General features: G+C 40.6%; 1 protein-coding gene across 1 annotated transcript in view; it reads right to left on the minus strand.

Moving 5' to 3' along the window:
- Nucleotides 1-7,145: 7,145 nt before the first annotated feature.
- Nucleotides 7,146-25,681, minus strand: part of LOC124789470 (LIM domain only protein 3-like) — a 94,854-nt gene continuing 76,318 nt past the window's right edge. The window contains exons 4-5 of the mRNA XM_047256836.1: nt 20,164-20,305; nt 7,146-11,167 (exon numbers count right to left, since the gene is read on the minus strand). Coding sequence (XP_047112792.1) covers nt 11,048-11,167; nt 20,164-20,305 — 262 coding nt within the window. The 3' untranslated portion in view covers nt 7,146-11,047. The remainder of the gene's footprint in view (nt 11,168-20,163; nt 20,306-25,681) is intronic.

Here is a 25,681-nt window from a genome sequence, read left to right on the forward strand (position 1 = left end):
AGATTTTTTTTCGAAGATGTAATTAATTTTGCATGTGAGCTACACTATGTGATCAAAAGTATCCGGACACCTGGCTGAAAATTACTTAAAGTTCGTGGCGCCCTCCATCGGTACTGCTGGAATTCAATATGGTGTTGGCCCATTCGTAGCCTTGATGACAGCTTCCACTCTCGCAGACATACGTTCAATTAGGTGCTGGAGGGTTTCTTGGGGAATGTCATCCCATTCTTCACTGAGTGCTACACTGAGGAGACGTATCGACATCGGTCGGTGAGGTCTGGCACGAAGTCGGCGTTCCAAAACGTCCCAAAAGTGCTTTATAGGATTCAGGAGGCCGGTCCATTATAGGGATGTTACTGTCGTGTAACCACTCCGCCACAGGCCGTGCCTTATGAACAAGTGCTCGATCGTGTTAAAGGATGCAATCGCCATCCCCGAATTGCTCTTCAACAATGGAAAGCAAGAAGGTGCTTAAAACATCAATGTAGGCCTATGCTGTGATAGTGTCACGCAAAACAACAAAGGGTGCAAGCCCCCTCCATGAAAAACACGACCACACCATAACACCACCGCATCCGAATTTTGTTGTGGGCACTACACACGCTGGCAGATGACGTTCAACCGGCATTCGCCATTCCCACATCCTACCACCCGATCGCCACATTGTGTACCATGATTCGTCACTCCACACAACGTTTTTCCATTGTGCAATCGTACAATGTTTATGCTCCTTTGGCATTTACCGGCATGATTTGTGGCTTGTGAGCAGCCGCTCGACCATGATATCCAAGTTTTCTCACCTCCCGCTTAACTTTCATAGTACCTGCAGTGGATCTGATGCAGTTTGGAACTCCTGGGTGATCGTCTGAATTGATGTCTGCCTATTACACATTACGACCCTCTTCAACTGTCGACGGTCTCTGTTAGCTAACAGACGAGGTCGACCTGTACGCTTTTGTGCTGTACGTGTCCCTTCACGTTTCCGCTTCACTATCACATATGAAACAATGGACGTAGGGATGTTTAGGTGTGTGGAAATCTCCCGTACAGACGTATGACACATGTGATACCCAATCACCTGACCACGTTCGAAGTCTGTGAGTTCCGCGAAGCCCCCATTCTGCTCTCTCACGACGTCTAATGACTATTGAGGATGCTGATATGGCACTAGGTGGCTGCACAATGCACCTAATATGAAAAACGTATGTTTTTTGCTGATGTCCGGATACTTTAGATCAGGTAGTGTAGTTGTGGTATGTCATGGTGTGCCTTTTTTTGTTGAGGACTGCGTTTTCTGGTGTGAGTGTGCACAAACGGCAGTACTTAGGACTTAATTAAATGATTTGATTACGAACAAACTTATATGAAGAAACAGCTATAATTCTGTCTCCTCCGCAGCTCGTGGTCTAGCGGCTAGCGTTGCTGCCTCTGGATCACGAGGTCACGAGTTCGATTCCCGGTCGGGTGGGGATTTTCTCAGCCCCGGGGACTGGTTGTTTGTGTTGTCCTCATCATTTCATCATCATCATCATCATCATCATCATCATCATCATCATCATCATCATCGTTTGTGACAGTGACTGGATTGAATTGTGAAAAAAATGGACTGTGTAAAAATTGGGACTTTTTACGGGCGCTGATGACCGCGTAGTTGAGCGCCCCACAAACCCATCATCATCATCTTCATCATCTGTCGTACTCACCATCTGCTTTGACATTGTTAATGGACTATGCAGTCCACAGCACTAGCGATGGTGCCGTATTTTGAAACAGAAGAACAAGAGATTAATTTCTACTTGGTGACAGGACCATTGAAGGAGGACCATGGCGTCAGAAGAAATGATCTTGCGGCACGCGGAGGAAGGAGGCAGTGCGCATGAGACAAAGAAATAAGATCAAATTCCTCGCTTTGTCTTACTTCAGCGTTGGTTTATCTGCAAATTAGAACCTGATGAAATGGCACATTGCGTTTTTCATACGAATATAAGAGATGACATTATGTGAAAATAACCTCAAAAATTCCATTAAGAATACGGTATCATTCTGGTGTGTGTCACTTGGAAGTTTCTAGTGACAATGTTCCAATTCCGCTTCAAACACGGAACGTCCTTCGACAGCAATAAAGTGAATCGCCGCTGTGTGAATTCCGGACAGAGGAAAAGTCATGCAAATACTTGATTTGACTTTTCATTTCGTTCCATGGCTCGTCCCTGATCTTGGTGTGACAATGACCTCTGAAGTCACATCGGAAGGCGCCGCTATATCTCAGTGTACGTAGCCTATGTGCAAATTTAATTATTTATTGCTGGTGCATTTTTGCACAAGCACTGCAACTAAAAACAGTTTTAAGTCATTCTTCTTAGGTATTTGAAAATTAATGTGGAAAGATATAGAGATATTGATACCTACACATATATGTTGAAAGCAACCTGGCGGACTGCATTGTTGTACGGCGTTTAGTACAAACAGTCCCTAGTGATACCATTGCATACACACATGATCTCGAATTCCAGACTGTCAGTATTTGATTCTCTCAAATTAACGATCACACTCCGCTTCCTCGCCGGTTGGAATTCTTCCTGGAGGTTCGTGTGTTGTGTCTTAAAGTTCGATCTAGCGAACGGACATAATCCTCTTTTTTGAACTGGGTTTTATATTCCACCTAAGAAGCGACGGATCTGTAAATCTTCATTTGTTTTATTGACAGTACCCACAACAAACACTGTTGAGGCTTTCGGGAATCAGGATGTAGTTGTCACGTCTCTGAGACACGTGCATCCTTGAACTGCGGCGCAATATTGAGGCTGAGAATTCATTTCGTGATTCGATTCAAAATCATTCTAAAAAATTCATCAGGCCTTCTAAGCAATTTGCTGACATCCTCGATTTGTAAGCTGTACTATCGGACATCGTCGTCTTCCTTGTAAAATATTTCGGTGCCGTGACTCGCTACCTTGGAACTGATCGTCTGGTATACTTCCTTCCGATCCATCCAGCTATCTGTTTCATATAGTACCTCATGCAAGGCGACGAGTCAAGCCACCGAAAGACCAGGCAAGGAAGAAGACGATATTCGGTTATACACACGATTACACTGCTTAGAAACACTATCCCGGTAATACACAAGTGAACTCGACAGAGATGAAAGCCGGATGTAGTCTACTATGCGGTGCTTACTATTTCTTAGGGTAGCATCTTTGGGGCGGAAAGCACAAAGGCGTTTACGTTTCGCAACATAATGTAACACGAGTCTTCACGTGACACACATTCCGCTTTAGACGCATTGGCTCTCGTGTGTAGTTACTCTCACAACGGCTGCTAATACGATTGGAGCAACAAGCGAAACTTATTACTGTGTAGGGATAAATAGAGCCAATGAGTTCCTGACATCAAAATACACAGAAGGCAGTCCCGCTTACTCTCGGAGAGTTTGTCCATGTTTTTAAGCTCACCTTCATTTACTGAAATGCTAAATTTTTAACTTTTGAAGAAAGAGAGCTGATACTTTGAAAACAAATTGTTATGTCCTCAGTTTATCTCATGCTGTAAGGTTAATATTTACTTGATTACAGTGATATTCAACAAACACAATAATTACTTACATCTACAATTACCAAAATTATTTACAATACGCTACTATCTGTGATGAAGTTTTGAGTGAACATCGCCACTTGCCATGTAGGTAATTGAACACTGAAATCGTCGAATCTACACTTTCAGACAATTTGTAGAAACAGTGGATATTGCGGTAAAATCCTTTTTTAATTTTTGTTTATTTTTGTTCTAAATTTACATTTCAAATGTAATTCCGAATTCCGTGCCTTATGAAAAACAATAGTTTGTCCAATACTTTTGCACCAGAGTAAACAATTCCGCCTACAGGTGCCGGACAAAAATACGGAAACACTGAGAAAAATGAATGCTAAAACGTAAATGTAGTTACTAGTCAAGCCTGTTGGTTGCGCCGTTGTATTGACCACGAACGGCACGTGTGCCAAGTCCTCAGTATGTTGGAAGTATCAGTCGTTGGCAGAACAGTGTATATCACGCCGGAGCTACTAGTCAACCACAAGATTATAGCACCTGGGAGGGGGAGGGGGGGGGGGGGGAGGGCGCTTCTGTTAGTTCTGTTAGCTTATGGCGAGTTTTTATCGTGACATTTCACGAGGACACACTGAACCGCTCAGTAGCATGCGCACAACTGTCTAGACGTCATTGACAGTGCAATGTGCTTCCCTCAGTCATCACCGTGCTCGCTTAATGTAACGTCACTGTGTGTTTCTGATCGTAGTCACGGGCTGCCAAGTGTAATAGAGTACCGTGGTGCGGTAGCAAGTCAATTCGACTGTGGGAAAATTGTTGGTGCTTTTATGGTGGATGCGTCCATAAGCAAAGAAGCAAAGTGTCTGGTGTCTTAAGAGGCACCATGATTTCCCAGGAGTGGAACATGGCCGGAGTTTGGTAATGATTTGGGCAGCCGTATCGTGGTATTCCACAGCGCCATCGGTACCCTGCAAGGTCACCTTACTGCCAAGGATTATTTGGCTGATCAGGTTCAACTCATGGTACAGTGTTAATTCTCCAACTGTGATGCCGTGTTCCAAGACACCAGAGCCCCTGTTCACAAAGCTGCAATTGTCCAGGACTGGGTTTTTAAGCATTAAGGTGGATTCTTGCATCTCCCCTGGTGACATTATTGTTCATAATTTTTTTAAAAATGTTGTAAATATTTTATTGAAACTGTCAAAGCAGAAGTAGAGACATCTTGTTTGAAGCAAAATCGATACTGAAACTCTTTGATAAGATTAAAGTGAATGTACATATTAAGAAAAAGGGTGTAATATTTACTTTTAAATATTATAAAGATATCTATTTGTTACAATTATTAAATGTAAAAAGGTGCTTTAATATAATTATATATGTAACAGTTACTGGCACTCACTTAGGGCTGTATGAGATATGTGTAGTATAAAAGATGGAGTAGTTCCGTCAGAAACGGAAAGCTGTGAAAGCGTAGGGAAAGGTGGGAGCGGAAACGTTTGGCGCGCTTTGGCGGGCACGAACAAAGTAAGTTGGTGGCCAGTAATCTAAAAGGCAGCACGTACAGCGCCATATTGTTGCATCTTGCCTCGGTTGGAAACTGCAGTTTATCACGGCCTGGTATGGGGAGAAAAACGGGCTATTGATTATAAGATGGATCATCGCTAAGAAGAGTCCGCAGCTCGTGGTCGTGCGGTAGCGTTCTCGCTTCCCACGCCCGGGTTCCCGGGTTCGATTCCCGGCGGGGTCAGGGATTTTCTCTGCCTCGTGATGACTGGGTGTTGTGTGCTGTCCTTAGGTTAGTTAGGTTTAAGTAGTTCTAAGTTCTATGGGACTGATGACCATAGATGTTAAGTCCCATAGTGCTCAGAGCCATCGCTATGAAGAGGAAATAAGTCCGACATGGATAACAGCTCTTGGCCGTTCTGATATTAATGCAGTTGTTGCCACCAAAGCCATCGTCGCTGATCACAGCTTACAGGGCACGAAATTTTAGCTATGTATTATAGTGTGTGCCAGGAAGTTGAAATGTGCTTTAAGAATAATAACCATAATCCAAATTAACAATTGTGTCCACCTGGTAACTTATCCCGCTCATAAACCAAGCAGAATCCTAACCTGGTAAATGAAAATTTCGAGTGACCTGTATTCAGCCAAGACTGTGAAATCTTTAATATATTGTTGGCAAATCAGTGATTAATCAGTGAAATAATTGATGGTAAGAATAACTGAGAATTTCATAATTAACATTGCTATTATTTCTGTGTTAAAATGATTACTTAAGGTTATGCCACATTCAGAGACCACATTAGATAAATTGTTTGCTGTTTTCACATTACGTATTAATGAAAGGAAATACTAAGTTGATGATTGAGTGTGATAAATAGTAACGGTAAACGGTTATAGTGAATCAATGAAATGTTGAGTACCAAATATGTTGATGTAGAACCCCCCCCCCCCCCCCGTCCAAATTTACTTTTGTTTTCATGAAATCAGTCTGTTTGATTAAGCAATTGGGTGCTATAGTTTTGTTTCGAGCGGCTAAACTTTTCTTGTATTTCTGAACCATCTTTTATCTAAATCTAAAGTGAAGTCTGTTAGGTAAGTAGGAAGTTGCAATCTTTTCTGCTGGCCTACTCAGCTTCATTACGTGTGCCTCATTAGACTGGCGAATAATAGTGTACCACCAACCACATATATCGTTATCGATGCAGAATAGTAGTCTAACTACTGTCATTTGCCATACCCCTGAACTAATGACTTATTTGAAGAAACGAGTTAAAGTCTGATGCTTATTCCTTAGGTTAACACACGCGGTTATTACACTTATTTTTGTGGTTTTGCTGTCCGGATAGGTAGCTGTACTTCTGTTTGTTACATTGCTTATTATTAACAGTATAGTATAAGAATATTACAGTTGGTTTTGCATTACAGTATGTTTTGTAAACCAATTCAGAGAATACAAAATACACGCAAGTATTACATCTGGTTTTACATATCAGGGTAGTAAATAACACACATAAATAAGAAGGAAGAATATTACACCCTGGCTATGCCAGTTATCCGATTTCCACCTTATTGAGTCTTTGATGTTTACTTTGGACAGATGGGTGCGTGATCGCTGTCCACCTCCCGTATCGTTACCCTGAAGCTGTCACTATGTAGCAGGAAGCATGGTATAAGAGTCCCTCGAAAACCACAGGACCTATATTTATCCACTTCGAGACGGTTGGAAGATGGTTTGTAAGCCAACTGTTTTCATACACAGCATTAGGCTTGGTAATGTGTTGTGCATTTGGTGTTTCCATATTTTCGTCCAGCCCCGGCAGACAAGAAAGCAAGGAAGCAAGTAAATTATTTTTCCTCGTATTGTGGTTGTTCATTTCAGAGATACGCTGAAACTGAATTTACTGACAAGACGAAAACTGCAAGATAGTAATTCTACAGACAAATGAGTGTAGGACTTCGAGAATCCTTAGATGTTAGTCAGCACATCAGGCTCACCTTACCTTATGCTGCCTGCAGAGGGCTTTTTCAGCCTCACAATGTCGTGGATTCGGCGTTCTGCGGTATGCAGTGAAACACTGGTGGTCATTTAACTCAACCTTTATTGTTATGGCGGGTGGGAAGGGAATGGGGTCAGGGCAGTGGTAGTTCCGAAAATAGGGAGTGGGTGGCACACGCTGTAATTAAACCTCGCAGCGGAAGTATCCAGGACAGTGGAGCTCATTTACAACAAGAATTACCAGTAAAGATCGTGGATACCAAATAACAGACATACATTGCAATAATTATACACTACTGCAACTTTATACTTTGTACACACAGCTGTGGTTACAGACAAATAGCAATTAATGCACGAAACAATCGTTTTCGCCTTCGATATTTCACTGAGTTCATCACCATTGCAACTGTCTTTATTGCTTATTTCACATTAATCCTTCTTGCAAATAGAAACTTAATGGAAGCACACAGATCGCTGAATACACCGCCGTCCTGAAGAACACACTCTGAGCGAATAATACACACGTTTGTTTCAAGAGCCCACTGACCACTCGCCTCCGAAGGCAAAACTGGAAACTTCAAATAACTTCAAGCGTAAAATGTTTCGTTTATTATCTTTGGTCACTACAACAGTTCCTTGAACAACTGCGCACTTTGGTTTCATGTCTTTGGGAGCACGACTAGATTAGTTCAAGTGTCTCCATTACGCGATCCAGCAAAACAATTGCAACGTTATCTTCTTTTTCACAAATTTCGCTTGCTTTAAATCACTAAGAATATTTTGTGTCACAGCTGGATTGAGCTGATTCTTGTTTGTGTACAGCATGTGAATAAGTTTATATATGGCGTCGGCAAGAGAAACAAAAAAAGTCGTATACTTGATGTCCACTTCTACATTCTGCTGTGTATAAAAATAGCTCACGTGTACAAAAGGATACAACAAGAACACCAATTTGGTTAAACATTTCTCTCCATATTTAGAAACTTTTAAACAATGCTTGATCATGTTGTTAGCAAGTAATATTACTGTCATTAAGAATGGACTTATAGGTGGGTATCATATTCAGTGTGTATCTGTGACAGCTGTGAGAAGGAGAAGTCGTCATTATTTCCAACACAGTTTGTTACATCGGCACGTTCTACCCCCGCTTTCATTGCCCAAAATAGAACAGCAAGAAAGTCACACGCAAGCTGGTAGCGAGTCTTCCTTGCATGCTCCAGTATAGCAATAAGTAGTCATTTAAATGCAAGGGGAATGAGATAATAGGAGGAGATAGCGGCGAGTAGAGCACCTCTGCTTGCTAAGGTTCCGAAGTACGGGGCATCCAACAATTTCGCGTTGTGCAGGTTACTGACAAAAGGGAAATGTAATGGTCCATTTTTTTCTAGTTTATGAATCTGACATTGCACACAATACAGTCTGCAGTTCAAGACAATTTTCCAGATACAGTGACAGCATTTGCACCAATGCATGGATAGAGATACAATTTCTCGGTCTGAAGTACTGTCACAACTAACCACTAAAACTTCTCTGTATTCATAGAACTTACGATACAACAGTACGAATGTTTTCTATACACTGACAAATATTATACAAAGTGTAGTTCCTTTTTGTTCAATCATTCACAGAGTTTTAATCATTGAATGTCATCTTTACCTGTGTAGTTATTTGGTACACAAAGTTACAGCGCAATGGGATTAAGGATTCTGTGATCTCCTACTTGATGTGTACGTGACTTTTTAACGATGAGATTAAGCCAGGAGCTCTAACTGATTTTCGGGAACTTTACGAGAAGTACTACGTAACATGGATAACTCATAAGAAAGCACCTACAAAGAGAACTATATTAATACGAAGATTAATAAATATTAGATTTTTGTCAGATGCAGCAGTTTATTGTTTTATTCGGTAAATGAATTAATTTTTAGTTTTGTATTTTTCCTGAAACACATTTTAAACTAAAATATAAACATTCGAAATATGTTATGGAGAACAAATTGTTCTCTTCGTCATAGTTGTATTGTCTGTATAGTTATCGAACATCTTTTGCCTGTGTGTCTGAGCAATTAACTTGGCTTACACGTACATAGATCTGATACCAGATGTGGAGCTACTGCTGATTTTGAAATAAAACTCACTGGAATGTTTCACGGAACACAGTCGTACATAGCTTATGTGAAACATATATCAAATGTCACATATGCAATCACGTACTGTGCTTTCTGCTAAACGATCTTTTTCCTTAGATTTCTACAGAGTGGAAATTTTACATTTAAGCAGTTTAAAATGAGTAAATCATAAGAACTTCATCCGAGGATCCGTGAACATTGTGCATCAACGATGTTATGAATACCGTTGTCTAATAATATTTTCTGTCCAAAATAATCTACCTCGAGGGAAATGCTATTATAATATTACTAAGAAAATGATAATTAAGTCTCCAGAATTTCAATAATGTAATACTTAAAAGATGGATAGAGGCAAATAATCAAAGCTTCATATGCAGCACGTTAAAGAGAAATACCGTGAACAAAGTTGATCTTCCCCTTTCTTCAGATGAGCGTCAGCATAACCCATACCAATGGTAACATTATAAGTGAGAGGCTGAGAACATCAATATTTATACGGCACTTATATGTATTAGAACTATGCAATTTTGCGGGTTTTAAAGGCGTCAGTTGGTAATAATACTGTATAAAAAAAGGAAATATGCCTAGAGATTTAGTTAATGCAATCCGAGATGAATTTTCTTTTAAACATGAAAATTAGGTTCATTACTGCAAAGTAAAACTGCTGTACAAGTGTATAATGTGTCCTGAGCCATAAATTTTCCTTAGGTTCACGTGTGTTTCAAGCCTTTTCAGTAAGCTCACATGCCTGTGGAGACGATTTACTTAAATCGTCTCGACAGGCACGTGAGCCTGCTGCAAATGATTTTTTATTTGACTAGTGAAAATTTGCGTGTTATCTTGAGGTTGGTATGAAGCTGAATAAGGTGACTGATTTCCATGGCACTAATAAGTGTAGTTAAAAAAAGTAGGGAGATACCACAAACGTATCAGAGCAGTTATTTCACAGGAAATATGACCAGTATATGTAATCAGAGAGGATAACTGAGCTATTTTAGTGGCGAATAACCCTCCATATCAACTCACATGTACAGTGGCATTACTCAGGGCGGCCGAATGTGGTATTATTTACTGGAGAGCATTTCTCGTGGGAGAAGAGTGAGATTAACTGATTATTCCCTATTAAAATATTAAGACTTCACTGTGTACTGTAATGTCAAGAGCTACGTTCAGTTGCCTTACAGGAAACTGATGGTAAAATACTTGTTATGACTATCTTTGGTACGGTTTATAAAATTATAATGTAAAACTCTTTCACGCCAGTTAAATTATGGGACTGCAGAGTACCACACTTGAGCACTCTGTGGATTTGTTTCTTCATCACCATACACAATATTTAGTCCAAAAACATTGCTACCAAATCACGAAAACCTGAACTCCTGTTCCAGATGTTCAGACAAAATATCAGTGTAACCAATAGAGTCGCAGTGTTGACTAGCTGCCTGGATCACTGTGCATTTAGTGTATGGAAAAGATATAAGAGTGTCACGAAATGACAGTCGCGTGGTGGAGCACTAACACATCTCAGTGGTACTGCACGCCATCAGGTTACCCAATGACACTGATTAACGTCCGGTTGTGACACTGAATCTGAAGAGCTGCCGGTCGACCACTCGTGAAATTGCAACGATCGCAGGATTACAGAATGAAGGTTAGCTCACGATGAGTATGTGATATCTACCGGCCTGCGTGATCACTGCCCGCCGTCTTGATGTTACGACGTCTGTAGACCCGAAGTTACTGCTCACATTCAGGAAAAGATCCAAGGATAATAGGTCCACACGAGCACTGCACATGTCACTGGTGAAGTTACGACGCTGACTGGTCCGCAGGATCATCGCTCGGCCACTGGTGACGTTGCGACGTGACAGGCTCACCGTGCTGCCGGCGACTTGGCGTGAGGGCCCGGAGAGAGCGACACCAGGCCGGCGGCCATGTTGTTATTCAGGTCTCCAGGCGCAGCCCCTCGCAAACCAGCCTGCGTCGACCCAGGCTGCGAACAACACAATGAAAATGTCACTTCTTTGTCGTTCTTAATACCTTAGTAGAACATCTGGGCAAGTATACACTACACACGACTAGATGCAAACAATGTACTGTAAACTAATGCGAACTGATCGCTACAAAGACAGTTCAAGAGTGAAGCGTATCCGAACGGGACGGTGTTAGGCAAAGGCACATCATTGTTGTGAGGATACTCCAGCAGAAGTGAAGGTGTGAGGATGGGGCGTGAGTCGTGCTTGGGTAGCTCATTTGGTAGAGCACTTGCCCGTAAAATGCAAAGGTTCCGAGTTCGAGTCTCGGTCCGGCACACAGTTTTAATCTGCCAGGAAGTTTCATATCAGCAGAGTGAAAATCTGATTCTGGATCCAATTTATTTTCCATCGTTCTGATCTCTTTGTATGAGGGTTGGAACTTAAATAGTGCCAACTATTTATTCACAACCGATGCAAAAGAGTTACATGTTTGCACCTGTTACTGTCCTTCAAAGTAGTCACCAGCGTTGTGCAGAATCCGTTGCCAACGATGTAGAAGGCGTTGTATACCATTAGCAGAGCCTGTTCTGTTGATGGTGCGAATGGAGCGATCTACTGCCTGTCGAATCTCTGGAACAGTTCTGAAGCGAATGCCACGAAGCCAAAACTGAAACGCCAGTCCAACCAACTGCGTCATTATTGGTCGCCGCGAAAGTCGAAAGTGCGTCAGAGCCCCAGTATGGTGAAAGTTATGGTGATTCACGTGTGGGACTGTGACGGTGTTATCCTAACGCGTTACGTTCCTCCACGGCAGACCGTCAATGCATAGTATTACTGTCCGTTTTTGGAGCATCACCTGCGACCAGCTTTGCGAGAGAAGGGGCGACACTTTCTGTGCAACCCACCATCATTTTCCTCGACAATGCGCGGGCGCATACAGCGCAAGCTGTGGCTGCTCTGTTGGGTCGATGGGACTGGGAAGTACTATACCATCCACCATACTCCCCGGACTTAAGTCCTTGTGACTTTGATTTGATTCCGAAGATGAATGAACTACTTTGTGGCATTCGCTTCAGGACTGTTAAAGAGATTCGACAACCAGTAGACCGCTCCATTGGCACCACCAATAGAACAGGCTCTGCTAACGGTATATTATGCTTACCACGCCGCTGGCAACGGGTTCTACGCAACACTTGTGACTACTTTGAAGGACGGTAACAGGCGCAGACATGAAACTCTTTTGTATCGGTTGTGAATAAATAGTTGCCACTATTTAAGTTCCAAACCTCGTAGTATGCTGTTACTTTCTTGAGAGGCAAAATTAAATTTTTCCACATAATCTCCGTCCCTTTACACTGCTTTACGTAACCTTAGAGCAAAGGCCTATATACCTGCGTGCTAGAAATCAGGACCAACACATTTGAAAGACAGTTTAGCAGCCTTCACAAGGGAATCATCATTTTCTAATCCCGTTCCGCAATAGGATTCCTTCAGTTTACCGAGTCAGGTCAGGGCTGTAGGAGGGTGTTTCAGTGTTGTCCACCTAAGCTTTTTGATCTCCGAGGTAGTTCTCTCGCTGGCATGTGGCTAGGCTTTGTCTGGCAACATCGAAATGTAGCATTTTTGCCGATGTTGTCGAAAGCGACGCATTCGACATTAAGTTTTTTTAAGGGTTGCCATATATGCGTCAGAACAGATGGTGGTTCCGTGTAGCATGATGTCCACAAATAACAGTCCTCCTGAAATTAAAAAAAAAAAAAAATCACTTTCCCTGTTGATGGCGCTTTTTGCTTCTTCTTTTTCGCCGAGTTTGCATGATGCCATCCCATCGATACCCTTCCCGTCTCCGATTCAAAGTAATCCAACAGTGTTCTATCTTTCGTCGTAATTCTTGCAAGGAGGTCATCTTCAGAATTCTCGTAAAATTTCAAAAGTTCGGTCCACACAGTCTTCCGTATTTTTTTTCTTTTGTGGACCTCTGTCAACATCTCGGGACCCACCTTTATCAACTTCAATCGTCTCAATACTCCACTCTTCTCCTATTCCAGCTTGGTTTGACGGTTCGGTTCTTGTTATGCGTTTGTCAGCCAGGGCAAGACTGAATACGTCGTACAACGTGAGCACTCCATACTGCTCGGGAGGTCACCAGCATTGGCGTACCCTCTTTCGCCAAATACTCTGCTGGCTCTACTATTAACTGCACTGCGATCAACAGCCTCATCTGTATACACCTTCTTCACTCTTTTGGGAATATTATTCACTGTCTCCTTCTCACAACATAAGAACTTTAGAACAGCACTCTGCCCCAGACGATTATCATTTGCAGCGACCATCTGAACGGAGTGCTACGACAGCTCCACTTGCGGAAACAAGTTGAACTAAATTTAAATACAAGTGGGAAGGAAGTTTCTCTGACCTCTGTGAATAGCAAAGATGAAGAAAAAGAATTCTGAATTTCTTTTGGAGTGACCCATGCGTTATAATGTTTGAGCATTACGTCTCACCGAAAAAAATGTTTTCATTCATTTAGCGAAATCGACTATCTGAGCTAAAGAAGAAGGTCTTAACAACGAGCGCAGAACTGTTCAGTGAGCCGTGCGTGATTCCGATATGTATCTGAAGGTATCGAGTGCGCGATTTTACCCTGTTTCTTTGTTGTTAAGCAAATGCCTCCGTATCACCTCGGTTTCAGTTTTTGCTAGCTATCCATTGGCAGATTCTGTCGGTTATGTGGCACAGAGAAGCTACAACCAACTGCAGGAATTGATCAGCATTCTGCGAGAGTCTTCTTTGCCAGTCTGTCAGTTACAGGGCTGCGAAATACGAATCTTGAATCGGGTGGGAGACGGCCTTCATACTGTGTCTGCTGCGTTGTATCTACAGAAATTTTAGGCAACGTAGACTGGCTGAACTATATGGACTTGTTTGGAGAGCATATTAATGTGAAAACAGTACCTGAAACCGTTTGGTGTTCTCTATTGTACCTTGGAGTTCTTATGCGGTATTTTCAGGCTTCAGTTAACACCAAGTGTTGTTAAGTTGTGTGTATCGATAGCTATAGTGGTAAACTTGCCTTTACGTCCAGTTTATTTCCTTTCGTTGTTCTCTCTTGATAATTTATGAATAAGTAACATGTACTCAGCATAACAAAAATTCAGTTTCCAATCTCACTTGAAGTCGTGTGGGCGTTTTTATTTTTATTTTTTTTTTTCAAATTTAATATATATACCTTTTGGTGGAACTTGAAATTAAGCCATGTACCTTGCTTATAGTCTCTGTCAGCGCACGTTACAAATATCCTCGTTTATTTGGTTCGAGCTTAGTTTGTGATTTTGGAGTACTATTTCCACTGGCTTAGATACGAGGTCTTTTATCATTGGATATTTGCTTTACAGTGTTCTTTGATAGTGGATCATCGTCTGTTACGAGCTGATAACTGAATGTCCACTTGTGTTATTTTTATTGGTATGTAATATTCGCTAATGGCAGTGTTTTTCTCTCCGTTTTAGTTGACATGTGGTTGTTAAATCTGTTGGAAGTGAAATACCGCAGAGGCTGGCTATCCCAAGTGAAACCGTTCCTTTCCTAATTCTAAAGTTGTGTGTAAGTAGCCTGTTTATGTGTTTGCATGTTGGCAGCGCTATAGACTGCATTAATATCACTGACAATGCTGTGCGCCCTCTGTAAAAGACTCTGCGGCTGGTGGAACCCGCAGTTAGAAGTTAACAGTTAACAGTGAAGGAGGTTAGCAGCGTTAGCGCTAGCGGGCGGTTTGGATTTGTGTCCGTCAGCGAGATTAAGTGCTAGCTGGAACTGAATTGCAAAATGAAGATGGATATATTTCCTAATGATTGGGAAGTGGAATCATTGATGATTATACAATATTTGGAACTGGATGTCACATGATTAAGGTAAAATCTGATAAATACATTTTTTGCTCTGCAACAAAATCTTTCCCTTACTAATCACATGCCTATTAGTAATTAGAGCCTGTTTGAGTTATATTTGTCAGGGAAAATTCTGTAGGTAGGTGTTGTAATGACAAAACAAGCAAAAAGTGACTAGGTTCAGTTGCACTCAACAGTTTAAGAAGGTTGAGTTGCATTCGTAAGTTTAAGAAGTACAAACGTAAAAGTGTCATGTGTTGTTCTTTTGCTAGTTTCTATTTAAGTCTATCAGACTTAGTACAGATGTGCTAAGGAAATACTAAAATATTAACAGTTCTTTTTTATGTATAAATTGTATATTCTGGTACAAATATTATTTTTTTGGAACCAGGCGCCGAACCACTCCCAGCTCCTCGCTGCCTAAAGCATTTCATTCACGAAGACATGAATTGTATGTATTTGTTAAGGGCTACTTCGTTGAAGTTAACTACACAATAATTTCATAACGTAGAGGAATTGAACAAAACAAGGAGACACCGCGAGAAATACGTGCCGGAAGATAAATGCAGATGCTAGCAGAGCCTGCAGGTTGCACTGTTGTATTTCAAAACGAGACTGAGCAGTGTTCTCAATAGTTTGCAAATGTCAGGCTTGGTCAGCACAGTGTTCGGTACAGCTGTATGTGCATTATGTCGAAGCTAAGTGAGTTAGTGCGTGGGCAAAATGTTGGTGCTTTCGTAATCGTGATAGCCGAAGCGTTTGCTGCAGCAAGAGGCACCGTACCGAAGATTTACACCGCATACAGGAAAAGTTAAACATCATCCGCTAAGTCACAACCCGAACGAAAGTGGGTGTTGAGCATGACGAACGGTCACTGAAAACGATGATGACCAAAAAAGCCGCTGAAGTAACTACCATAAAGAATGTCGCACTCGCGAACTCCACCAGCAACAAGACAACACGATGGGAGCGCCATAAGCAGGGAACTGGAGGGCGAGTTGGAATTTCGAAACCACTTATCAAATTCCCGTAACAATAAAACTTGGTGCCGAAGCCATGAAACCTGGACCACGGAACAATGGAAGAAAGTCATTTGGTCGGTTGAGTCTTGTTTTACACAGTATTCCCAACTTCTGGCAGAGTTTGCACTCCTAAAGTGAAACGTGTATGGGTGGGTGGGTGGGATGGGGATTGGGGGATAGTGCAGCCATGGAGTGTTATTCTACGTATTCTATGCGGCCCATGGCTACTCTTAAAAGTTACATTACTGCCAAGGATTATTTGGTTGATCAGGCCCATCCCTTGCTACAATGTTGGTTCCCCAATAGTGATCCAAGGCCCTCTTCACAAAGCTCGCATCGCCAGGAGTGGATTTGTCAGCACGGGGATGAAATGTCGTACCTTCACTGGCCACCATAGTCACCAGATCTCAATATCATTGTGGCTTTTTGTCTATCTTGGAGAGAAGAGTGCGTGATCGCCTTGCACCTCCCATCATCGTTAACGAAACTTGTGGAACTTGCCACTATTTTGCAGAAAGAGTGGTAAAAGATTTCCTTGAGAACCATACGGGACCTGTTTGTATCCATCCCGAGACGAAGCTATTTTGAAAGGCAACCATTTTCCTACACCGTATGATACATGGTAATGTGTTGTGGTTTTGGTGTTACCATACTTTTCTTCAACCACTGTATATAATGTATGAAGGTCATCCACGACATCACTAATACAAGGAAAACATATAAAAACTGAAGTAAACAAAAGGTTATAGTCAGTGTTCTCACATGAATTAAAAAGCTTAAGCTATAAATAGTAATCTCAAATTCCTGGTAATGTCCTAGTGTGGGATAAAGGAAACGAGCTGGAGGAATCGTAGCTAACAGATGACCATAGAAAAGCAACAACACGGCGTACACAGGCAGCTGGTGAAAATGGATGGTGATTCGAACTTTCGGAAAAACGCACTGCTGTTGTCACTCGCCCGGCCGTTTATTGGTCTTTGGGATTTGATATCTAGCAACCGTGGTGAGCAAACAACATATTTCACAGTGTATACGTTTTATAAACGTAAATATGAACAGACAAGGGTAAACATACATTGCCAACATTGCGCTCACATACATCAATCATCTGTCAACGCCTTTGACGGATCTCGTTCGCAGTGCAGGAATTGCGTGGAGAGATATCGTTCAGATAAATTCAGACAAAAAAAGATGGGTCGTCTCAAGGAGGTAAGTATGGTACCTGCTCTTGAAACACTGTTTGGAGGCACTGTCAGTCACCTACTCTTCAGAAAAAGGTAATGCGTTTGAGAATGCTGGACGCTGAAATAACTCCAAGGAAAAAAGAGCATGTAGCTAAATACCGCACGGTATAATCGTCGGTATTACACAGAACACATTGTATATATTTTCGGGAAGAATGGTTGTATTCCAATAACTAACTGAGGCGTTCTCTGAAACGACTTATCTGAAATCCAAATCAGTCAGTAATTCTTAAATATTACACTATTATGCCGTATGTTCTGAAACCAGAATATTTTTTATGGTGACTGAATTTAGTTCTGTATGATAGTTTGAAATATCAAAAATACTCTTTGAAACGCTTGATGCTCAGTATCTCAATGTAGCATAATACAGTCAAGTTCCAGAGAACGCCTCGTTGCAAAACCATTTTGCATCTCGAATGTGATATATCAACTAGTATGTATTTTGATTTGTATACTCCCACTCTGCCTTTCGAAATGTTCTAGCATATAAGAGTTTTAAGTATTTAAGGGCTTTGATATTTTATTGTTTATTTTCCGTATTTCGGTGTTTACCATTCTTTGGTTTGAATGTCTGTTCACTGATTTAGTAAGAAGGCCTATGAACTATATTTTGGTCATCTTGTTGGTGATCAAGATAAAATTTTTGCACCTGATAAGGCCTGCGTAACTTGTATTACTACATCAGCCAAATCGTTGAAAGGAAAACACCCAACGCTGACATTAGTTGTTCCAGGGGTGTGATATGAGACTGAACACCACTTCTGAGACTGTTAGTTCTGCCTAAGAAATATTACGGGGTATTTGAAGCAAAAGTAGACATAAAATAAAGAGTCCAAATGTATCTTCAGTGCATTTTCCGGTATCTCGAAATGAAGAGTCGCCTATTCCTGTATATAACTTACAAGCCACAGGGTGGATTAAAAAAACAAGCTGTTTTTCTGTGGTTATGCGACAGCCGGAACATCAAGAACCAATGTACAGTCAAGGAGTGGCCTATGAGGCAACCATATATATCTGGAAAGGAAAATGTGAGAAACAGTCCATTGGTTGAGCGTAAAAAACACTTTGCCTCGTCTTCTTCTCAAGAAGAGCTTCGTGGAAACCTTTGTAAAAGCTGTGAATAAAGGTGGTCAGACCTTCAATCGCTTGAAAGAACAGTTCACTAAAGTGAGCGAAGTAAAGCTGAAACAAGGTATAACTGTTGAGCTTCAAAGAAGTTGTAAACTGGTGATGAACATGAGCACATATAATCGGTACAGTAACATGTGTGTACGTAGCACTTATTTTAAAATTGACATGCACACTTCTAGTGTAGCTCAGTACCCTCCAGTGTTGGTTTTAATTCTGCTGTGTATCTAGGAAATGTGATGTTACGGAGAAAAGCTGATTTTTACCACTGAATTCAGCACACTCAATTAAGGTAAATCCACCCATTTACAAAGCAGCTCCAGAAAAAAATTAAATTTGTTGACTAGTGTTAATAATTCCAGGTCAAGAGTTACAACAGATTAGAATCTGCTGAAAGAATTCGCATCAGGGGATCAGATAGGTGTAACCAAAGATTGTGACTCACGAGTCAGCTTATGAAACTGTCCTTGGATTTCCTTTAACGTCAACGACAGCCACATTTCGTCTTCACAGAAAAGGTATATAAAAATCTCCACTAACGGAATATCTAATTGTTCATTTACCACCCCGTCTGCTTTCGGAAACAACAGGTGGAAGTAAGAAAGGACTGCGAAAATTAATCTTTCCGGATTACTCATACAGTGTTTTTATCATGTAATATTTATTGTATTTTTCATTCTCTGTATTACTGGCGTCTGAAACAAATATAATATCTTTGTCAGACAGCAACAAAGGGGACAAAAAGCGCAATTTAATTTTATTTCGTCCCTAGTGATAACGAACTGATTACTTCCGGAACAAAACAGAAAGGAAACACTTAAATGGTACCGAAAGAGATGTCAAGAAGTGCCATCAATCATTACAGATGACTAGAAGCAATCAAACTGTCAAACATCTAAACAAGGAGAGACGGGACTGGCTCTAATGACTTCGTTGTCAACGGGCGTTAATCCCTCTTCTTTTTTCTTTTTCACAGATTTTGAAGTGGGGTACATAGTTCTCCACAGAGTGCATCAATCTTTTGGTTTAAATAACAGAAGAGTCCACAGTGTCTCACGCAGTGAAAGTATGTGAAACTATTGGTTGCGATCCTTTCAGCAAAGTTTCCCTCGATGCTGGGTTCTACTTTCCAAATACCTCTCATTCCTTACTGATATGACAAGTTGAATATTGTGCTGCACAAGCGTACGTTACTTATCAACAAAATGTAGTTGTATGTATGGTATGTTATCCACGAGTCTCAGGAAGGTGTAGACACAATAGGACAAGTAAATGATGACAGACTGTCAGCCCGTATGAATCATCGTGTAATGGGTAAAATATCACATCAAGTTTATTATGTGCAAAAGAGAAAAATGTACGCAAATAATGCTCATAATTAACACGGTATTCCGTGAAGAAGCTTTTGTATTAAAAGTATCGTCGAGATCTGTCATTGACTGACCCTGTAAGCAATTTTTCACATTTGTGAGAGCAAGGTGGGCTGTTATAGAAATTCGTTCATTTCACACAGGCATCTCAGCAGGCTAGTAGCACAGCAGAGGGGACTCCCAATCGAGAACATCTAGGAGCACATTTACAATCCGGCGTTCACATGAAAACATCGGTTGGACTGGGGGACTGGGTTTATCTTAATTTTGTTCTGCGAATATGCTGTCCAGTGTCCCAGCCAAAAATAATAACTCCTTCGTCAGTGAGATTGTAGAGGCTCGGTACATCGGTAACTCACCGGCAAGTGGCTGGTCTGTCGCTTGATGTGCGCCAGGCTGGACGGGTTGTACGCCATGTTGGCGAAGACGAGCCGCTCCTCGTAGTCGTACTCGCACAGGATCTTGTTCTCGCACAGGTAGAAGCGGTCGCCCACGCAGAACCTGCGACCAAGGAACGACGCACTCCGTTGTAAATTATTCATTAGTTGTAAATAAAATGCTGCTAAAACTGCCATCTCTACATACAAAAGCCAATGCCCTGATTTACTGACTGACTCAGCATCGCCCAGCCGAAACTGCTAAAAATAGAAACTTGAAATTTGGAGAAGATGTGAATCTTATACTGTAAGAGTCGTTTAAGAAGGGAGTTTTCGAAATTGCAACTCTCAGGGGTTGAAACAGCAATAGGAAATGTTGTTATTAGGGCAATTTTGAAGCTAGTCCTGCGAAAAATGGTATTTGGTTTCTCGATCAGATATAAAAAGAAATATGTGTTTCATCAGCTTTGGAAATTGAACCTTATGAGGGTGAAACAGTGGAAGAAAGCATTTTTTTGAGAATATGTAATTAGTAAAGAACTGCTGAAGTATTTTTAAAGCTACATATACGGACACTGGTATTTGACTTCTCATTTACAAATAAAACAATAAATGTTTTCATGGTTTTGGAAAATGAGGGGGTGAAATATGGGATAAGACTTTTACTGGAGCATTTTCAAAACTATTTTTATGAAAATTGAAATTTGACTTGTCAGAAATAAAAAAGTTACGTGTTTCACTGTTATTGGAAATTCCATTCCTATGGAGGTGCAACAGGGAATGAAAGTTTTTATGGACATATTTCACTGTGCAAACATTTTTAAAGCTAAATCAAAAAAAAATTGTATTTGGCTTCTCTGTGAGAAATAAAAGAGACGCATGTCACTTTTTTTGGAAATTCAATCCCTGATGGGGTAAAATAGAGCGTAAAACTTTCAAAGAATTACTAAAGTATTTTTAAAGTTGTATCTGTGAACATTGGTATCTGAGTTCTCGGTTACAAATAAAAAGATACGCGTTTTAGTGTTTTTGGGAATCGAACTCCTAAGGGGGTGAAAGAGGAGATGAGGTTTTTTTTAAAAAAATATGTTATTATGAAAGCATTTTTAAACCTAAATCTACGAAAATTTAAATTTGGGTATTCAGAAATAAAATGAATATTTTCTTCGTCATTTTTGGAAATTGTACCCCTATGGGGATGAAAAGGGGGATGAAAGTTTTATGGAAATATTTCATTGTTCAACCATTTTTGAGGCTAAATCTACGAAACTTTATATTTCGCTTCTCTATTAGAAATAAAACATACACATTTCACTGGTTTTGTAAATTCAGCCCCTAAGGGGGTGAAACAGGGTCAGGCTGAGTCAATGACTCATCATCGCCCAGTCTAAACCGCTGTTTTTAGAAACTTGAAGTTGGGAGAGGGTGTGGATCTTATATTTGGCTTCTCTATTAGAAATAAAACATACACATTTCACTGTTTTTGGAAATTCAGTCCCTAAGGGGGTGAAACAGGGTCAGGCTGAGTCAATGACTCATTATCACCCAGTCCAAACCGCTGTTGTTAGAAACTTGAAGTTGGGAGAGGGTGTGGATCTTATACTATAGGCATCATTTAAGAAGGGATTGTCCGAAATTCTGCTCCTTACGGGGTGAAATAGGGAATGAAAGGTCTTTTGAAAGTACATTGTTGTTAAGCAAATATTGAACCTAGATGTGCGAAAACTGGTATTTAGTTTCTCAGTCAGAAAATAAACAGCTACGTGTGCCAGCATTTTTGGAAATTCAACCGGTAAGGGGGTAAAGTAAGGGGTGAAAGTATTTTGCAAATAATAACTAGTAAACAACCACTAAAGGATCTTTAAGGCTACATTTGTGACAACTGGTATTTGACTTCTCGCTTAGAAATAAAAAAATTACGTGTTTCAGAGTTTCTGGAAATTCAACCCCTAAGGGAGTTCAACAGAGGATGAAAATTTTTACGGAACTATTTCGTCGCGTTAAAAAATTTTAACACTCAATTTATGAAAATTCTTATTTTACTTCTCGGTTAGATAGAAATATTTATTAGGGGATGAAAGTTGCTTTGGAAATATCTCCACTGGAAAGCAAAAGGCATGATTCACAAACGCTTTGGACTCCAGCTACCAGAATCGCTTTTTGGTCAGGAATAAATTCGGAAAAGACCATGCTTTTATGGCCTTAATTGGTGTGGAAAGCTTAGAAGGTGTTGCAATTTGTGAACAACATAAAAATTGGATTCAATAAAAACAAAAAGTGTGAAGCAGCGGGGGCTAAGGTAGTCCCACCACATACAAGCGAAAGAACACGACATCGATATCGGCTTCAGTCTTTGTCATCTACTGAAGCTCATTGAAGTTATATCGATTAACGATATAACTCTGTCTTAAATTTCTGTAATATTTGTATTCATCTGGCCCACTGCGCCGCATATGTAATATAAGAAAGTTTTACATTATGTTGTGAGAACAAGGACACTGCTGTGTTTGATTATATATTGTTTATTACAGTAGGCCTATTTCGGTTTGATTGCAGTAGCTGTGGAAAGTACATAGTTTTATATAATATTTCAAATTTTTAAGTACATAATTACCTATTACAGAATTTTCGTTTGCTACATACACCAGTGTGGTCTCAATATCCATAAGATATCGATATCTAAGTTGCTATCGCAATACTTTGTAAGTTTTCTTCTTTGATGCTTTTGGAGCTATAGTAGATATTATTATCTTTTTATTAATCATTTAAGTAACTGTCACGAAAGTTTTTGATAATGATGTTTCGTGACAGCTATATTGATAGTTGAGTCAGCGATGTTACATGGTGACAGGCAGTTTGCTTCTTTGGTGTTCTCCGAGTCATATCTTTGTTCCTATCAGCTATATAATATTCCTTGTGTGATTCGAGTTTGTGTGGATCTACAAACATATGTAATTTAATCCTATTGTTTATCAACAAGTCCCACTTACCTAATGCGATTCTTTTAAGTTAAATTATTTGTTTTGTTCTCCTAACATCAATATTGTTTAATCATTGAATACATTTCAACTTTTCCTCGGTTTGTTTTGCTCACCACCAGGTGCTTTTATTGCATGTATAGGGAAACAGAAGTTACTGAGGTAATGTAACATTAATTATTTGATAATTTAAAAACTATGTGTAATATAATGAAATAATAATGATGCAGTCATTTCTTGTGAGAAAATAAGACATGTCAAGGGGAGGGGGGGGGGAGGGGGAATGAGCTTGACTCCACTGTTCCTGCTGTTATCATGATGTATTTTTGCAACATAATATATGCTTGTAATGCATAACTCACATTTTCACAACAAACGAAACGTATCTGAACATAAGGACCACAAACACAAAACAAATGTGGGCGTCACTTTCTCACGCTATGCCTCCCACCTCCCCCATGCCCTAATTTCTCACAAGAAGTGATTGGGTCAGGACAGAGCTTTTAAATTTTCGAATAATTAAATTCAAACTACTTCAGCAAATACTTTTTAAGTGCACAATAAAATCGCCTGATAATGAATTGAAAACGCTCGAACCGCGTGGCATTAATTAAATTAAGTAATGAAGAAATGCTGTGACTTGTAGCAGATGAAAACATGGTATCAGCACTTACACACTACGGCAACAGACAAATGTTTGAAGTTAATTCGTCTGATAACATTACGTTGTCTTAAATTGCTGTTCGTGGCTGCTGGAAGTCCCAGGTCTGATCAGAGACAGGGTCGAGGAGTTTTCCTCGTTCAAGGCCGTCAAGGAGGTCCAAGGTCGAATCAGTCTGCCGTCATATGAGTGCCGATGATTCTTCGCCTAAGTACAAGACTGCCTGCGCGCCGTGCTCGTCAGTCTCCCCCTCCTAGTGCCGGTACGAAGGAATTCGTACTCTACCTATAGTCACGCAATTAGCCTAGTCCCGGGCTTGCAACACCGACTTCTTTTAAACACATCGCTTTCATCTTTATTTGCTTTACAACTTGTAATACATTTTTGCACTCCTTCTCGCTAGTTAGTAACCTTATTAACTAGTCAACTGCTTCAGTATTTTATGTTGTGGAAAAACCTTTAGGATATGTCAAGTGGAGGTAACTGTAATCTATGCTACTATATAAAAACAAGGCGTTGTTTAACGTTTTCACCAAAAATCGCGAAGAGTACTTAACTGAAGGAGTAACATTGTAACCAAAATCTCCAAATGTTCTTGACCGATTTGCTTCAAATTTTTACTCGATAGTCTAGTAAATCTTCGGATGGACACAGACTCTGCAGTATATTTTCAAACATCAATGTACAAGTTTTCTGTTAAGACCAACTGTGAGAAAGAAAATGCTGCCCTATGATGTGCTGTGCAAATATCCGATTTCGTTTTCCTTCTCGCAGTCATTATTAACTACGATAGCAGGGCATTTAAACCGTTAGACAAAGTTTTGTTCCCACATACGAGGGTGGTTTGAAAAGTTCTCGGAATCACCACGAGAGGCCAGTGCTAGCGCAACGAATTGTTAAAGTGAATACCCATTTGACTGTTGCCTGTAGACACGTGCCACGTCAGCGCTCTAGGAATGGAGCTGTGGCGGTGACGTGGCTCTGTTGTTGTTCCCACGTAGTGATTTGCGAAGATGGAAAAACAAACGAGATTCGAACAGTGATCATGTACTTCGTAAAGTAAGGTATGAAAGCAAAGGACATTCACGCCGATTTCCAGAATGCACTGGGGGACACTGCTCCTTCATATTTAGCTGTTGCCAAGTGGACAAATGAATTTAAATGTGGTCAGAAAAGCTTAGATGATGATCCCCGCAGTGATCGGCCAAGATGTGTCACTACTTCAGAAATAATTGCAAAAGTGCACAAAATGGTCATGGAGGATCGCCGACTGAAAGTGCATGACATTGCTCGCGACTGCCAGATGTCATCTGAAAGAGTTTATCACATTTTAACAGAAGAATTAGAAATGAAAAAAATTATCTGGAAGATGGGTGCCGCGACTCTTGATACTGGATCAAAAACGCTTGAGAATCGACATATCGCTACAATGTTTTAGGAGAAACGAATAAGATTTTTTGCGCCGGCTTTTGACCACGGATGAAACTTGGTGCATTAGTATACTCCAAAGACAAAACAACAGTCAAAGCAGTGGGAACATGCTGATTCTCAGTCACCAAAGAAAACAAAGACAATTCCTTCGGCGGGAAAGGTCATGGCATCAGTGTTATGGGATGCGAAGGGGATTCTCTTTGTAGATTAGCTCCCGACTGGGCAAACAATTATTGGAGAATACTATGCTAACCTCCTGAACAAATGACAACAAAAGCTACGTGAAAAAGGCCAGGTTTAGTAAGGAAGAAAGTCATCTTCCATCAAGACAATGCGCGCCAGCACACATGTGTCGTCGCCTTGGCAAAATTACATGAACTAAGGTATGAATCGTTGTCACATCCACCTTATTCACATGGTATGGCTCCGT

The sequence above is a fragment of the Schistocerca piceifrons genome, chromosome 3 (assembly GCF_021461385.2).
Source record: "Schistocerca piceifrons isolate TAMUIC-IGC-003096 chromosome 3, iqSchPice1.1, whole genome shotgun sequence".
In the NCBI taxonomy this organism is placed as follows: domain Eukaryota; kingdom Metazoa; phylum Arthropoda; class Insecta; order Orthoptera; family Acrididae; genus Schistocerca; species Schistocerca piceifrons.